Genomic DNA, 18,313 nt, shown 5'->3' with positions numbered 1-18,313 from the left:
CGTCTCCTTCCTGAGCGGTATGATGGCTGCGTGGTCCCATGGTGTTTATACTTGCGTACTATTGTTTGACAGATAAACGTGGTACCTTCAGGCGTTTGGAAATTGCTCCCAAGGATGAACCAGACTTGTGGAGGTCTACAATTTTTTTTCTGAGGTCTTTGCTGATTTCTTTTGATTTTCCCATGATGTCTAGCAAAGAGGCACTGAGTTTGAAGGTAGGCCTTGAAATACATCCACAGGTACACCTCCAATTGACTCAAATGATTTCAATAATCCTATCAGAAGCTTCTAAAGCCATGACATCATTTTCTGGAATTTTCCAAGCTGTTTAAAGGCACAGTCAACTTGGTGTATGTAAACTTCTGACCCACTGGAATTGTGATACTGTGAATTATATGTGAAATAATCTGTCTGTAAACAATTGTTGGAAAAATTACTTGTGTCATGCACAAAGTAGATATCCTAACAGACTTGCCAAAACTATAGTTTGTTAACAAGAAATCTGTGGAGTGGTTGAAAAACAAGTTTTAATGACTCCAACCTAAGTGTATGTAAACTTCCAACTTTAACTGTAATTTACAAACTAAGCATTTGTGTTAAGTGAGTCCGCTAGAGCAGAGGCAGTAGGGATGATCAGGGATGTTCTCATGATAAGTGCATGAATTAGTGTAACGAGTACTTTCAGGTGTCAGGGAAAATGTATGGAGTAAAAAGTACATTATTTTCTTTAGGAATGTATTAGAGTAAAAGTAGTCAAACATATAAAGTACAGATACACAAAAAAATACTTAAGTACTTAACACCACTGGATTTGGCCAAAGAAATATATAAAAACAATATTTTTTTCAATATGTAGGAATGTTAAAGTTTTGCAGTAGATAAATACAAAACAATGTAGATAATCTTGGTTTGCATCTCAGTGTAGTCAGGAGAAGACAAGATTATATTTTATTTTAGAAAGTGGAGGGTTTGTGCAGTGAAGTAATGGAAATATGGCCCCCAAAACACACACACGACAGCATAACATGTTGTATTATCCATTACATAAATTAAAGTAAACTGTGTTGTAGATGACCAATGACGCAAAGCCTGCGTTTTCTGAAACTATAGTGCCCCCTGGAGTACATAATTTGAAACTACCATACCATTCCCTTTGTCAGCATCATATCAGTTACAGAGACTGTGGTCTTATGTCTATTATGTTCTATTATTAATATTGTTAAATTATATATCAACAATCAGTTCTCTACTTACACGTGCATCCTTGCAACAATTGCATAAAATTATTGTAGGCACTAACTTTTATATCACGCACACTTCTAGGGGCCAACGAAGGCTTTTAAACTGACAGCAACTACAGGGCAAAACAGACCAAAAGGCACATTAAAATACAATGCTTAACCATTTTTGTGCCACTCCAATCTGTCGCCTATAGTATTTAAATAGAGAGCAATAGTAATGGTGTCTTTTTGTAGGCACCAACTCCTCCATGGCTCCTTGGCCAAAGCATATGGGGAAAGGAATCAGGTTTTTGTAGGGGTTTTGGATAAACGCTGAAAATAAAGTCTGTGGTAAACACAGGCTTATGACCTTACACATTTTGTTCTATGAGATATTCTTAATCAGGTAACGTCACTGTGAATTTTGAAGCATTTATGTAATCAAAATAAGCATGAAAGCACATAACTTTTATGAATTATGAAGCCTATGTTAACTGACTGATATTATCTCATAGAATAAAACATATAAGATCTCCTAAGCCTGTGTTAACGTCAGACCTTATTTGGGGCATTTATCCCAAAACCCCATTCATTTCCCCCATAGGGATGGCAGTAACTCATTTTCGGATTTTAGGACTACAACCTGGGGAGCTCTATTTTTGGGGCACTATAACCACATAGGAGTTCATACTCACAGGTGCAACAAATATAGCCTCTAACAAGGCATGCCTCGAAATATGTTAATGAGCCAGAAACAACAAAACCATGCACCCACTAGTGGTCAAAAGGTTTTTTGCGTGCCAAAGATACAGTACTGTATTCTGTGTGGTGAAATTACAGTACCTTTCGAAATACAGCACTTATTTCCTGGCCCATAACATTTTCCCACAATGCACCATAATGTACAGTATGTTGCAGTAAAATGTTTACGGGTATTTTAATGTTGATAATACCCCCAATTACATACAGTTTTTCGTTACAGTGTAGCATTGCAAATGTCTTATTTATCACAATATGTGTATGCAAAAATTACATTTAATAATGGGAGTAGAACAGTATGGTGGCTAGTTAGTGAGCCAAGCTCCAGTTATTTGATGATTATTTTCATGAGTAATGTAATTTGATGATGTTAACATGGAGTTTTGTTCATACTACTTTATGGGCTATTAAGTGCTATCACTTTGGCAATGGAACCAAAAACGCTAACCCAAGAACTGATTAAAACGATGCAAGCTGTAGTTTTAAATTTACAAAAGACACACTTGTGAAATCCCTTAGAAAAAAAAGATTTGAAACGCTCAAAAACGTTTTGATAAAGGAATCTAACGTTTCGGACCACACTCCACCATCCTCGCAGACATTGAATCAAGTGCGCAGCTCCTTTAGTCCTTCATATGAAAACAATTTGCTGCTCATTTTCCTGTCAGGAAATCCAGGTAGTATAAAGACCTGTGCAGCACATGCTGTGAACTGGGTCGTGTTCATTAGGGCACACAACAGAAAACGTTTCAAATCGCTTTGCAACGGAAAAAGAAGCCTTTCCTATCGGACAACAAGTCCATGTGGACAACAAGTCCATGTAGGCCCTCGCTGTTTAAGTTCATTGTCTTCCATTTGCTGCCTAATGAACACAACCCTGGTATCTGTGTAAAAGCGAGCCTGCCTTCCCTGTTCCCTTTTGAGTTAATGAATGCTGAAGACGCAACATTGCACACTGAGGGCAAAGTTGCATCAATGTTCCATCAATGTTTTAGCAACCATGAGTGTGTTGAATGTGGGAATGGGGGCTCTACTGGGTCTGGGCGGGTCGGTTCTTCTTCTCCTGCCAATCTTTCTCCCTCAGGCTTAGTTCTGCCTCAGTGAAGGCTGCTGGGCCCCAGTTAGTGATCTTCTGAGGCCCCTTTGAACCTGAGAAAACAAATCAGAAAGTTATTTCACATCACTGCAGACAAAGGAAAGGAAATGAGGAGAGGAAGCCACTTTAGATTGAGATGCACCCAGGACAGAAAGAGAGGGAAGATAATAAAATGAAGAGAGAGTGTTGATAAAAGGAGGAGAGAGGGAAAGTGTACAGTAATATAGTGTTGTGTTACCTGGTTGAATGAGGCGGACTAATCCCTCATGGTGGGCCACTTTATGTTTCCAGGTCCTGGTGTTATTCGCTGCATCCTCCAGTTTCTTCATTACGTCCTGTGACAAACAAAGAAAAGACGATCTTGGTCGATTTGTACAAGTAAGTAATATCGTTTTCCAATTAAGTGGAAGTCGGTTTTTAATACTGAAACAGGCTCACCTGTAGAACTCTAGTGCCCCCTACAATCGCCATCTGGTAGCAGTTGCCACACAAGACACTGCTCTAGCACCCCCGACATATCTAATTAGCTATTGTTCTCGCACCACAACTCAAGCACCCCAGTTCTAACAGACCCAAATTAGTACAGAAGTAGGCCGTGAATCTTCATCCTGGAAATAAATGTCTCACCTGGTACTGCTGCAGTGCCCCCTGCCTCTCCCGCTCCAGCTGCTCCAGCTGCAGCATGGCGGCCTGCAGGGCACTTTCCTTGGCCAGTCTCTCCTTCTCCAGCTCCTGTTTCTCCGCCTCCGTCTCAGAGATAGCCCTCTGCTGGTGAAGGTGGATCTGCTCCAGCTCAGCCCGCTTGGCAGCCTCCTCCTCTAGTAACCTGGAGAGACATGGACAGAAAGTAAAGGGAAGAGATAGTACAGAATGTGTCATATTCAAACAAAAAGAGATGTGTTTTGATCAACACTTTGCACACATATACACGCACCCACACACAAATCCCTACTCAGAACACAATGTGAGAAGTGCTGAATCCAGAGAAGCACGAATGTCAGCATAACGGAAGGAAGGAAGTGTTTCTGTACTGGAGGGACTGTTGCCCACGTGTATGTAGGGTGTGTGTGTGGCCCTCTCGTGTCTCAGTGTATCCACAGAGATGGAATCCATTTGGGGGGCTTTGTGTGTGTGTGTGTGTGTGTTGCGTTACCCTCTTCCTCACTGACTCACTCCTCTTGTCAGACAATTACAGTGACTCAGCCAGAGAGACAATGAAGTCCATCAATGTACATTCATCTCAAGAGTGTGAGTACGTGCGTATATGCCTGCCTTTGTGTATCTGTGTGTGGAGCACTGACCGGGCCTGGAGCCTGCGAACCGTCTCTTCGTCCTGCCTGGCGCCTCTCTCATCCTCCAGGGCATCCTCCAGGAGGTGGTACATGTCCTCCAGCTCCCGGACGCGCTGCAGGTACTGCTCCAGCTCACTGGACTTCTGAGCTACCTGCTCCTCCATCTCCTGTCGCACCTGAGGACCAGCGAGAAGACAATGTATAAAGAGCACTACAGGTATCTAAGACTAAATCTAGTGGTGCTCTTGGACCGGCGGTCCCATTCACTAGGAGTCAGCGCTTAGTAGGCTATAGCACTTATTTAACTCACTTAAATTTATTAAATCTACTTTGGGTGAACTATCCCTTTAATATCACTAATTTAACCCATTGTATTACACTCACTTCCTTTTCTATCTTAAGCCCACTAACTTCCTATCATTCAGCCCTACCATTCAGGCTATGAAAGTTAATTATGTTAAGATTGGCATTAGCAATGGCAAGTGTTTCCAATCTGAAAAATGACGTTGTTCCGTTTTTTTTTTTTTCATTATAACAGAAAAAAGGAAGCAACCCTTGTGGGTACTTCCTGAAACAGAGCAAACATTGACTTGAGAGAATGAAATAATGTAACACCTCATTGATGGATGGTCCTATAAACAGATGTCATTTATAAAGTCTGCCAGTAGGTTGTGTGGACTAAATGTCAGAGGTTATGAGCTTAAGAGCATAAACAGAGGGATAAAATAACTAGAACGTTTCAATCCTTTTCGTGGACCCAAGAATTCACTGGATAAAAATAGAGAAACTGCTGAAAAAGCTGAATCAGTGGTTAGGGACAACTTGTACCTACTCCTTGAAGTCTCACAGGGTGCAGTGTGTTCCTGAAAAGCCAGCGTCATGAAAAAGTAGCCAACTAAAGGGGTGCGGGGGCAATTTGTTGAAGTCAATTAAGTAGCCGGCCACATTAGGGTTAGTAGTCAGCTGTGGGTGTAGCTTACAGTCCAAACAGTTTCTCCTTTGGCCACTAAATTGTGTGTAGGTCGGTACCATAAACAGATGTCATTTACGTGGTCCTCTGTAGCTCAGCTGGTAGAGCACAGCGCTTGTAACGCCAAGGTAGTGGGTTCGATCCCCGGGACCACCCATACACAAAAAATTTATGCACGCATGACTGTAAGTCGCTTTGGATAAAAGCGTCTGCTAAATGGCATATTATATAATATTATATTGTACCATTTTCTCCCTCTCCAGGTCCATCCTGTAGCGATCCTGTTGTTCAGTCTGCGTCTGCAGGAGTCTCTTCTCCTCCTCTGCCGCGTTGGCCGCCGCCTCCTCCAGTTTCTGACCAATAGCAAAGGGAACAGTCATTACATAATTGAGCACAATTGACGACATATACACTTAGAGCTCTATTTAAACAAACCTAACGCAAATGGTAAATCTTAGCGCTGGCGGAAGCGCTATAGGTCCAGGGGTGTGTCAGAAATATTATTGCTATTTTCACTGCAGGAATTATGGGCACAGTAGCTGGTGGTGGCTCGAAAGGGCTGGGTTTTGATGAATAAAAAAAGTTGGAGGCTTGCTCCTCATTGGCCAATCAGAACGTGCTCCATGGCTAAATATGTGGTTGCTTCAAATTGTGTATTTACGGTCTTATGTATTGCGCTGTCATCAACTCCAACTCGAATGTTAGTCCATTATAGCCTAGTTTGTTAAATAGCCTACAGAAACAAAATGTAGGCCTATCCCATCTTTGTTAAATACGTTGAACATGTTTCCAGTCCACATTGTTCTAAGTAATTGCATGGCTTCAATATGGTAATAGATTGTTAAACATAGCATTCACACTGATATAGGGGCTAGGCCTACTGTAAATTACATTACGGCTGAGCCATGGACATGCCAAACGTAGTCAATTCACTATTTATAAAGGCCTAAAAAGAGAGTAAATAATTAGAATCTAATTCAAATCTAAACAACTTATTTTAAATAGGCCATGTCTAAATACAGTTACAGGCACCATAATTGCTTCCCGTGGCCATATAATATTAAGGCAACGCAGGCAATGGAGGGTTTTACGCACATCCAAACTTTTCACAAAAGCTGGATAAAGATCCAATATAAAGAGAATGTCCACTCACCGTTAACCTGCTCCAAAATGTTATGTTTTATAAACATAATGGAACCATCTTACATATCTCATTAACACTTCTCCAGAAATTGCAGACGGCTCCTAAATTCCATTGCATGCGAGCTGGATGTTCTCATCATAAAGCCAGGACGCTGAATCATTCTAATGAGTTTGGTATTTAATCAAATAAAACAAACAGTTTATGTTACAGGCACAAATATAACATCTCCTCTATTGTTCCATGAGCATAAGGGCACTGTACGTTGTGCTTCCGCTCACAAAATCCATGCAATTACCAACCACGTTACCGCCAAGATCTGCTTTTAGTTGCTCTTAAATCTCCCGATAAGCGCTGCATGAAATTGTCACTTTTGTGGTTGTTTTCAAGGACATACCTCAAATATTGCCACCCCTCCCACCTCAGCGCAAGCGAGCTGATATTATACGGGTAAATTGCTGAACCTGGCGCACGGGGCAGAAAACGCCACAGCGCCAGTTTTGACATGCTGAAATTGCAAACCAATGTGTTTGGCACTTGCATCACCTAAGCACTAGCCAAAAATAGAGCCCATAGTCTTCTTTCCTTCTAAATGTATGGATGAAATTTGAATGAAATAATTTATAAATGGCCATTCATTTCTGAATTAAAAATGAAATCTACACAATGCAATGCATGACCTCAATGCTTAACCTAAACTAAAGGATATACTGCTTTGTAAACAAAGCCATCTGAAAAGCTCCTGAAGAGGAATTGAAAGCACAGCACTGAAGTCTACCTTGGCGTCTTTGCTGCCCAAAAACCACCCTTTTTATCAAGATTGGCCCAATGTCATCGAATGCTGACAATGAATATCAAGAAATGTATCTAAACTTAGTGAGTTGTTGAATGAAATATTAGGATCGATATGTTGATTGAAACCTATTTGGTAGAATTTATTTTTCTAATTTGGCTCTATTTTCCAAAAGGAAAAAGGGGGGCAATCTGCATACATCTTTTAACTTTTAAATTAATGATTCACACCCCTTGACTTTTTCCACATTTTGTTGTGTTCTGCCTGAATTTAAAATGGATTAAATTGAGATTGTGTGTCACTGGCCTACACACAATATCCAATAATGTCAAAGTGCACTAAAGTAAAACTGCTAGAAATGTGGCAAAGAAATTAACTTTATGTCCTGAATACAAAGCATTATGTTTGGGGCAAATCCAACACAACACATCACTGAGTACCACTCTTCATATTTTCCAAGCATGGTGGTGGCTGCATCATGTTATAGGTATGCTTGTCATCAGCAAGGACAAGAGAGATTTGTAGGATAAAAATAAACAGAATCGAGCTAAGCATAGGCAGAATCCTAGAGGAAAACCTGGTTCAAATCTTCTTTCCAACAGACACTGGGACACAAAGCCACATTTCAGCAGGACAATAACCTAAAACACAAGGCCAAATATACACTGGAGTTGCTTACCAAGACGACATTGAATGTTCCTGAGTGGCCTAGCTACAGTTTTGATTTAAAATCGGCTTGAAAATCAATGGCAAGACTTTAAAATGGCTGTGTAGCAATGATCAACAACCAACCTGACAGAGCGTGAAGAATTTAAAAAAGAATAAATGTGCAAATATGCAAAGCTCTTAGAGACTTACCCAGAAATTCTCACAGCTGTAATCGCTGCCAAAATGTGATTATTTATTTATTTTTTATCCCCAATTTCGTGATATCCAATTGGTAGTTACAGTCTTGTCCCATCGCTGCAACACCTGTACGGACTCGGGAGAGGCGAAGGTCGAGAGCCATGCGTCGACCCTGCCAAACCGCACTGCTTCTTGACACACTGCTTGCTTAACCCAGAAGCCAGCCGCACCAATGTGTCGGAGGAAACACTGTACAACTGGCGACCATGTCAGTGTGCATGTACCCGGCCCGCCACAGGAGTCGCTAGAGCGCGATTGGACAAGGACATCCCGCCTCATGGGTCTCCCAGTCGCGGCCGGCTGCGACACAACCTGGGATCGAACCCGGATCTGTAGTGACGCCTCAAGCACTGCAGTGCCTTAGACTGCTGCGCCACTCGGGAGGCCGCCAAAAGGGGATTCTAACGTATTGACTCAGGGGTGTGAATACTTATGTAAATTAGATATTTCTACATTTCATTTTCAATCAATTTGCAAACATTTCTAAAAATATGTTTTCACTTTGTCATGGGGTATTGTGTGTAGATGGGTGAGAGAAAAAAACATTATTGAATTCATTTTGAATTCAGGCTGTAACACAACAAAATGTGGAATAAGTCAAGGGGTATGAGTACTTTCTGAAGGCACTGTAACTTATAAAATCCTCATGAGCTTAGTTCAACTGTCATACCCAATCAGGACCCAAATATAAGCTTGTTTTACTCCATTGTTTGTAAACAATGCAAATGTAAACCAACACTGGTTAAAACGTTCATTTTGATCTCATGGATGGTCAGTCCTTGCATCCATAACTCGGTCTATGAATTTGAAAGTGGTTAATTTCTACAGCCCCATCCTTCAGCTGTTTACCAACACAATGGCAGGCAGGACGCTTTGTTCTTTTTTGAACTGCAGATTGTCCCTTCCAACAACTACGTTATTTTAAATTAAACTTGGTTGTTAATTGAATCCGGAGTAAGCAGAACGTCCAGAGCTGCCGACTCGTTGAAGTAGAAATTGTCATCCAAATCAAGGTTAGTGATCGCTGTTCTGATCTCCAGAAGCCGTTTTCAGTCATAGGAAATTATGGCGGAGACATTATGTACAAAAAGTAAAAAATCTGCGTAAGAACACAAAAAACTGCAGAATTGGTCAGGACCCTGTAAAACGGCTGCTATCCACTACAGTGCCATCTTCAAAACTGGTGATTAATCCCAATTTGACTCTTTCCATGCAGCTGTGACTTGTCAATTGACCTTACTCGTTCGTTACTCACTCACTATGGCAGGTTAGTGTGAAGTGACCAGCCGATCACAGAATGGCTATTGTGTACACATGAACCCAGGGTTAACGGGTTAATAAAGAGAGCTGACCCTCACCCTACAGTCCTGTGTGTATCACAGACCTGTCCTGGACTGGCGAGTATGAGAGATGGGAACTTGTCGCACCTCAATGGGAGATTGTTGTTCATTCATTATGCATTGAGTACCAGAGGCACAATGAACATTCAGACACATGGACATTGTTGCCCCAGTAAATCCAAATGATTGTCCACAGCTACACTGCATGTGTTACATTGGACAATAAAGTTGTATTGTTGTATGGCTCATGTGAGCTTGTCCAGATGAGTAGTCATGGGTCTCATCTATAAGAGCTCTGCTACAATTGGTATTGAAGAGAAGCACTGGTATTTTACTGGAATTTAGAGCTTAAAATATTTCTTACCAATCTCTACAGCAAATAGAGGACGTGAATAAATTGAAAATGAAATGTTGTTAGCATAGTAACACTGACCAGTGAAATAACCACATAAGATAACATTTCCGAATGTTTTTTCACTCCTAACCGGAACTGCCTTGTTAGTATAATCAGCTCAATACATGTGGTAAAGAGATCAATGGAATTCGACCAAAACAATTGAAATGCCACGCACGAATCTCCCCCGTCCCCACCGTCCCCCCGTCCCCCGCCCCCCCCGTGGGGTAAAGATCCAGAATCTCCTCATTGCCGCCCATCAAAAGTAGCTTACATTTAGCCTATTGTTTATGTGTATAATGCTTGTATGGATGTCAACCCCAATAGATGTTCATGTCATCGTCACCAATCAACTGCATTACACTTAAAAATGGCTTCAACTACCACCACCAATTTCTATATGGCTAACTATGCAACCAGCTTATACGAATGGGAGTTAGCATTTAGCAGACATTTCTTTCGGAACCAGAAAAGGACAACTTCTAAATATTATGCAGCGAAAACAGCCAAATACAGTATATCAAAATCTGATTTTAGTAACCACATTGTGGGCCTGTTAGAACACATAAATCATGACGGATTTGACGAATATCCACTTTGTTAGATCACCTTTTTTTTTTTTATGGTCACCAATGGTCTGCAATCCATTAACCTCTTTACCGCATGTATAGGAGAATATTGCCATTGTGTATTCGATTTTAAATGCCCATGTTTTGCTGCTGACGAGTGAAATGAGGAAACATCTCATTTTAGTGACATTTCATCTGTAATTAAAGACCCCCAACTGAGCAGTGATAATTGGATTTCAACTGTGAATAAACTGCATCAAAAGGCCAGACTAAAGAACTTAAAATCAGGATTAAAAGAGTTAACTGGAAAAATGAGTGAAGTGGAAATGACAAAAACCTAAGTGCACACACACCCTTCGTTCCCCTGAATGGCACAACCCACATTCTCACATTGTGAAACCATTGAGGAAACCACAAAGTGGGGCTAATCTATTGTTAACATTCAGGAGCACGTCACTGAAACGACCACAACTTCATACATACAAAGTACCAGTCTTTTAGGTGACCTACATTGTTATGTAGCACTGTCTTTTCACTTTTCACTGCCAAAGCACATTCATAGGTCTTCTCTTCATTTAAGCGATGACAAAGATAATCCACTTTCCCCCTGCCTCCCCACTTTTTCCCCTGACTGTTTTAAAGTGTGTTCCAGCAACTATCCTCATGACTTCTAGGCTAGACTAAGAACAGTGGAGATATTAGGTGGAAACTGGATTCTAATGACTCAGTGCAGTGGCACTAGTACCAGTTGGTAACTCTTTACTTGACACCTATTACCATGTCATAATATGTCATAACAGCTGACATAACATGGTCATAACACTGTCATGACCCATATATTTACACCTGTTGTGACATACATGTTATTTTATGGCTAGTTATGAAACCTACATAAGAGTGTCAAAACCCACATTTTCTCAAATAATTTTTTCCCCTGACGAGAAGTTTCCTTTAGTTTGAAAGTTTGTTTCTTAAATCCTTTGTTTTTGTTGTAATTAATTATTTAGTCATGTTTTTTTAATCATATTTTAAAATAACTTTTAGAAATATACACTTTGACACTGTCAAGAGGCATTATGACAATCATAATCATATAAGCCAGATAGGTCTATCACATACAGTGGGGAGAACAAGTATTTGATACACTGCCGATTTTGCAGGTTTTCCTACTTACAAAGCATGTAGAGGTCTGTAATTTTTATCATAGGTACACTTCAACTGTGAGAGACGGAATCTTATATTTTTTTCCAGAAAAACACATTGTATGATTTTTAAATAATTAATTTGCATTTTATTGCATGACATAAGTATTTGATACATCTGAAAAGCAGAACTTAATATTTGGTACAGAAACCTTTGTTTGCAATTACAGAGATCATACGTTTCCTGTAGTTCTTGACCAGGTTTGCACACACAGCAGGGATTTTTGGCCCACTCCTCCATACAGACCTTCTCCAGATCCTTCAGGTTTCGGGGCTGTCGCTGGGCAATACGGACTTTCAGCTCCCTCCAAAGATTTTCTATTGGGTTCAGGTCTGGAGACTGGCTAGGCCACTCCAGGACCTTGAGATGCTTCTTACGGAGCCACTCCTTAGTTGCCCTGGCTGTGTGTTTCGGGTCGTTGTCATGCTGGAAGACCCAGCCACGACCCATCTTCAATGCTCTTACTGAGGGAAGGAGGTTGTTGGCCAAGATCTCGCGATACATGGCCCCATCCATCCTCCCCTCAATACTGTGCAGTCGTCCTGTCCCCTTTGCAGAAAAGCATCCCCAAAGAATGATGTTTCCACCTCCATGCTTCACGGTTGGGATGGTGTTCTTGGGGTTGTACTCATCCTTCTTCTTCCTCCAAACACGGCGAGTGGAGTTTAGACCAAAAAGCTATATTTTTGTCTCATTAGACCACATGACCACATGACCAGACCTCTGGATCATCCAGATGGTCATTGGCAAACTTCAGACGGGCCTGGACATGCGCTGGCTTGAGCAGGGGGACCTTGCGTGCGCTGCAGGATTTTAATCCATGACGGCGTAGTGTGTTACTAATGGTTTTCTTTGAGACTGTGGTCCCAGCTCTCTTCAGGTCATTGACCAGGTCCTGCCGTGTAGTTCTGGGCTGATCCCTCACCTTCCTCATGATCATTGATGCCCCACGAGGTGAGATCTTGCATGGAGACCCAGACCGAGGGGGATTGACCGTCATCTTGAACTTCTTCCTTTTCTAATAATTGCGCCAACAGTTGTTGCCTTCACACCAAGCTGCTTGCCTATTGTCCTGTAGCCCATCCCAGCCTTGTGCAGGTCTACAATTTTATCCCTGATGTCCTTACACAGTTTTCTGGTCTTGGCCATTGTGGAGAGGTTGGAGTCTGTTTGATTGAGTGTGTGGACAGGGGTCTTTTATACAGGTAACAAGTTCAAACAGGTGCAGTTAATACAGGTAATGAGTGGAGAACAGGAGGGCTTCTTAAAGAACAACTAACAGGTCTGTGAGAGCCGGAGTTCTTATTGGTTGGTAGGTGATCAAATACTTATGTCATGCAATAAAATGCAAATTAATTACTTAAAAATCATATAATGTGATTTTCTGGATTTTTTTTTTTAGATTCCGTCTCTCACAGTTGAAGTGTACCTATGATAAAAATTACAGACCTCTACATGCTTTGTAAGTAGGAAAACCTGCAAAATCGGCAGTGTATCAAATACTTGTTCTCCCCACTGTACATGCCCTTATATCAGTCATCAGTCAAAAAGAGGGTGTGTTGTCCTGCTCCTGAAATCTGCTCCTGCATTCATCCCAGTCATCAACAACAGAGCATTGACCGTTGTGAGTGGGCTCACCTTCCTCATGGCCTCCAGTTCATGCTGCTTGTTCTCATTGGCCGTCTGCAGCTCTCTCATCCTGAGCTCCAGCTCCTCCTGCTCCGCTTGCTGTTTCTGCCTCAGCTCCCGCCGCTTCTGGCGGGACTCGCGGTGCGGTGCCGGCTGGCCCAGCTTCAGCAGACTGATACACGTCTGGATGGCTGAAATGGAGAGGAGACACCAGACAGGGGTCAAGTCCAAGGCTGGGCCATGTTCAGTATAGGCAAACGTTGTGGAATGTTGCCGATAGAAATGTGATGAGTAAAGCTGACATGATTACTTATTATCATGTCAGAGAGGCATGTCTATTCTACATAACATATTTATATCTGAACGTTCCACAATGTTGTGCTCTGCTGAACGTGACCCTGTACTTATACCCATCAATAAAGTCTAGATGTCCAGTCCTATACTTTCCATAATAACAAAAGGAGATCAATTGCATGGTGAGAGAATTGAGAACTACAAGAGTTACATTACACAACAGGATTTGAAATGCAAAAACGATATACATTGGTTATCTATGAATACGTTATGACCAATGTATGAGTGCTTTCATTTCTGATTAAATATAAATTAAATACGTCCACTTCCTACCCTGAATCCATTCCTGTTTCCTCTTCTTATCCGACGCGCTGACCTCATAGCTTTTGTCGAAGCATTTGATGTAGAACAGACACTTCTTTCCTTCCTTATCCGGTAATGACTGTAAAGACAATTTCATTCCATCTTTTCACTCTTTCACCAACATGTATTACTAGTTAAGTTAAGGGTTAAAATTAATGTATGAGCCTTGGTTATTGTTGTTTACTGTTGTTTGTGTTTGTTGATGTTGTTTAGTGTTCCTTGCCTCCACACAGCAGTTTCCATCCAGCAGGATGTCACCCTTCTTCTCTGCCAGGTCCTCGCTCACATAGTAGGATATGGAGTTGGGCCTCAGGAGGAACCAGCGCTCTGTCCAGTTTTTCCTCTTGTGGCCCTTTTTCATCATGTAGCCCTGCAACAAGAGAAAGCAGGAGGCTCAGACAGTTTTATGTTTGTCTGTTGTGTTAATATCTGTGTTGAGAAACTAGCAGGAGCCGTTTCAGTATAATTGCTTAGTTGACTACTGCACAGCCACCATGATGAGTTTGTAGTGTTGCATATGAGATTCTAATCGTCAATATTCATGTGGTCCCTATAAAAAGCCGACAGACAGTAATTGATGGAACGGCTCCCCACTACACTCGGCCAACCATTGTTTTGGTGTGTGGTGTTTAAAAACTCGATCCATGCTACATTATTGCTAGTACATCACACTGGTCAACGCTATCCATCAACCCTGGACACGTCACATGGAGGACGGTAGTTTGGTTGACATCAACATTGTGCCAAGATATGGAGATATAAATGGCTCTGAGGCCAACCTGTTTGAATACGTCAAGGATGAGCTCGTGGAAGACCTCGGTGATGCCCATGGAGAGGGTCTGGCGGTCCATGCCTTTGCTGAAGGTGCCAGTGCCCACCAGGGTGATGAGCTCCCAGGCACTCAGGCACTGCTGCTTGGCGCTCAGCTCAAGTTTGTAGTCCTCGAAGCGCTCCTCCACCCAGCTGCCACCCATGGCCTCCGTCAGCTTGCGCAGGAAGTACTCGATCTGAGGGGGGCGGGGAAGAGACACAGGTGAGTACACAGACACAGGTCAGCGCACACGGGCACACACACACTGTATTACTTATTGTATTATGTATGTGGGTGGCCTTGGCTTGTGCGAGCCGGAACGGCTCATAGGGCAGGAGCAGCGGCTAATTAGGGATCCCAATAAATATTAATACCATCACCACCTCAGGTCCTCTCCAAATACTACCACTGCACCATCGAGAGCGTCCTGACCAGTTGCATCACGGCCTGGTATGGGAATTGCTACGTTCACGACCGCAAAGCCCTCCAGCGGGTGGTGAAGATGGCCCAGTACATCACTGGGACGTGCTCCCACCCATCCAGGACATCTACTCAAAACGGTGCTTGAGGAAGGCCCACAGCATCATCAAGGACCCAACACACCCCAGCCACGAGCCATTTACTCCTTTACCATCAGGCAGACAGTGTCGGAGCATGAGGTCTGATACCAACAGGCTCTATCTACAAGCCATCAGACTGCTGAATACTTGAACTGGACTGACCACCTGCTCTGATTCTCCGCACCTTAGCACACACCCACACAGACATATATACACACACACACACACACACACACACACACACACGCACACACACGCACACACACGCACACACACACACACACAACCACTGCTACCATACTATTATTATGATTGCTAAATACTGCACAATTTAAATACTTGGCCCCCCAATTCCCCCTTCCCCAAAACATGTGTAGATATTGTCCTACAAATTGTGCCTTCCTGTATTATACTTATGCTAAAATGTTTATTCTACTCTACTGAGCCATTTACTTTATGTTCGTATTCTTATATTTTATCATTTCTTATTGTTGTTGCATTATCGAGAAGGAACCTGCAAGTAAGCATTTCGTTGGACGGTGTACACAATGTGTTTCCCATACATGCGACTAACACAATTTGAAATTTGAAACCACAAACACTTAAAAAAAAGACCTATAATACCTTTGAAGTGACAATCTGTGTGTTACATGCGTTTGCATGCTGAGGAATAATAAAAGGTAGTTATAATCCTCACAGCAATAATTATATGAAACTACACACTGTTTCCCAAAATGACCTTACTTATACTGACAACATTGTTTAACGTCAACAATAAATCCTGATACGTAATTTAACAGGAAGTTGCTAACTTCCTTTTCTGTGAGAGCGGATTGGGAGTGGCGAGGGTTTTTCTCCAAAGCAGCATGTAAAATGCAACAGTGGATCAGAACAACACTTCTTTACCCATAACCCACTCCCTTCTTATGTAGTCCACTTTGAAAGAGGTTGAGGTATCATTGATATGCAATACGGAACAGGAAAACAATGTTATATCATTAGTTTCAGACTAATTAGCTTTACAACTGATGACTGATTTATCTGGTAATGATCAACCCAAATGTTGCACAAAGTGAGTCCTGTATAGCTCAGTTGGTAGAGCATGGCGTTTGCAACGCCAGGGTTGTGGCTTCGATTCCCACAGGGGGCCAATATGAAAATGTATGCACTCACTAACTAAGTCACTCTGGATAAGAGCATCTGCTAAATGACTAAAATGTGAAAAATGTTTGTGTTGGGGCTAAATGTGCCAGCATCAGAGCCCTGGTCATGTTCATTAGGGCATCCGACGGAAACGTTTTAAAACATTTTGCAACAGAAAACAGAAATTAGCATTTCTTATTGGACAATGCCAGCCTGTTTCAGTCCTTTTTCTTCCGTTTGGTGCCTAATGAACACGATCCCTGTCCAATCTTACCTCCTCAGTGACCATGGCCAGTGGGTATTTGTCTTCGGACAGGAAGTTGAAGATGCACCAGATCTTGAAGGCGTCTTCATCCGAGATGAGGAGGTGGGTTCTGTTGAGGTTCTTCCGGGCACACAGGGTCCAGCACATTCTGTTAAAGTCCTGCCGATTAAAGTTGTCCTGGACCTGCAATCAGGAAACATTTCTCAGGTCACTAAATCACTTTCATGAGAAAAACAACTTCGGCACAATAAGCTGGCTCTGTACTAAGGACATCTTCAATCTTCTCTTAATGCCACAGTTAAGGTTTAAACTGGCATGGAATCTGGGCCTAAAATGTACTTTTTGGTCCACCAGCCACTGTGGCAGGTAAATACAAGAAAGACCAGCCACTCAGATTTTTTACCGGACAAAATATTTTTGCCATACATAGACTACCAGTCAAATGTTTGCACACCTACTCATTCAAGGGTTTATCTTTATTTAAAAAAATGTTTACAATGTAGAATAATAGCGAAGACATCAAAACTATGAAATAACAGATATGGAATCATGTAGTAACCAAAAAAAGTGTTAAACAAATCAAAATATATTTGAGATTCTTCAAATAGCCACCCTTTGCCTTGATGACAGCTTTGCACACTCTTGGCATTCTCTCAACCAGCTTCATGAGGTAGACTGCATTTCAATTAACAGGTGTGCCTTCTTAAAAGTTAATTTGTGGAATTTCTTTCATTCTTAATGTGTTTGAGCCAATCAGTTGTGTTGTGAGAAGGTAGGGGTGGTATACAGAAGATAGCCCTACTTGGTAAAAGACCAAGTCCATATTATGGCAAGAACAGCTCAAATAAGTAAAGAGAAATGACAATCCATCATTACTTTAAGACATGAAGGTCAGTCAATGTCAACAATTTTGAAAGTTTCTTCAAGTGCAGTCGCAAAAACCATCAAGCGCTATGATGAAACTGGCTCTCGTGAGGACCGCCACAGGAATGGAAGACCCAGAGTTACCTCTGCTGCAGAGGATAAGTTCATTAGAGTTACCAGCCTCAGAAATTGCAACCCAATTAAATGCTTCAGAGTTGAGGTAACAAACACATCAACATAAACTGTTCAGAGGGGACTGTGTGAAACAGGCCTTCATGGTCGAATTGCTGCAAAGAAACCACTAATAAATTTGTCTTTTGGTCTGGAGTACAAATTGGAGATTTCTGTTTCAAACCGCCGTGTCTTTGTGAGACGCGGTGTGGGTGAACGGATGATCTCCGCATGTGTAGTTCCCACTGTAAACATGGAGGAGGAGGTGTGACGGTGTGGGGGTGCTGGTGACACGGTCTGTGATTTATTTAGAATTCAAGGCACACTTAACCAGCATGGCTCCCACAGTATTCTGCAGCGATACGCCATCCCATCTGGTTTGGGCTTAGTGGGACTATCATTTGTTTTTCAACAGGACAATGACCCAACACACCTCCAGGCTGTGTAAGGGCTATTTGACCAAGAAGGAGAGTGATGGAGTGCTGCATCAGATGACGTGGCCTCCACAATCCCCCGACCTCAACCAAATC

General features: G+C 42.0%; 1 protein-coding gene across 1 annotated transcript in view; it reads right to left on the bottom strand.

The window, feature by feature from the left end:
* Positions 1-904: 904 nt before the first annotated feature.
* swap70b (switching B cell complex subunit SWAP70b) overlaps positions 905-18,313 on the bottom strand; it is a 30,318-nt gene continuing 12,909 nt past the window's right edge. The window contains exons 3-12 of the mRNA XM_041837733.2: positions 16,758-16,931; positions 14,749-14,976; positions 14,193-14,339; positions 13,940-14,048; positions 13,322-13,503; positions 5,583-5,690; positions 4,377-4,543; positions 3,703-3,901; positions 3,314-3,410; positions 905-3,128 (exon numbers count right to left, since the gene is read on the bottom strand). Of these exons, the coding sequence (XP_041693667.2) occupies positions 3,010-3,128; positions 3,314-3,410; positions 3,703-3,901; positions 4,377-4,543; positions 5,583-5,690; positions 13,322-13,503; positions 13,940-14,048; positions 14,193-14,339; positions 14,749-14,976; positions 16,758-16,931 (1,530 nt within the window). The 3' untranslated portion in view covers positions 905-3,009. The remainder of the gene's footprint in view (positions 3,129-3,313; positions 3,411-3,702; positions 3,902-4,376; positions 4,544-5,582; positions 5,691-13,321; positions 13,504-13,939; positions 14,049-14,192; positions 14,340-14,748; positions 14,977-16,757; positions 16,932-18,313) is intronic.

The sequence above is a fragment of the Coregonus clupeaformis genome, chromosome 19 (genome assembly GCF_020615455.1).
Source record: "Coregonus clupeaformis isolate EN_2021a chromosome 19, ASM2061545v1, whole genome shotgun sequence".
Lineage (NCBI taxonomy): Eukaryota > Metazoa > Chordata > Actinopteri > Salmoniformes > Salmonidae > Coregonus > Coregonus clupeaformis.
The sequence above is the reverse complement of the archived record's forward strand: the minus strand, read 5'-3'. Positions and strand labels throughout refer to the sequence as shown.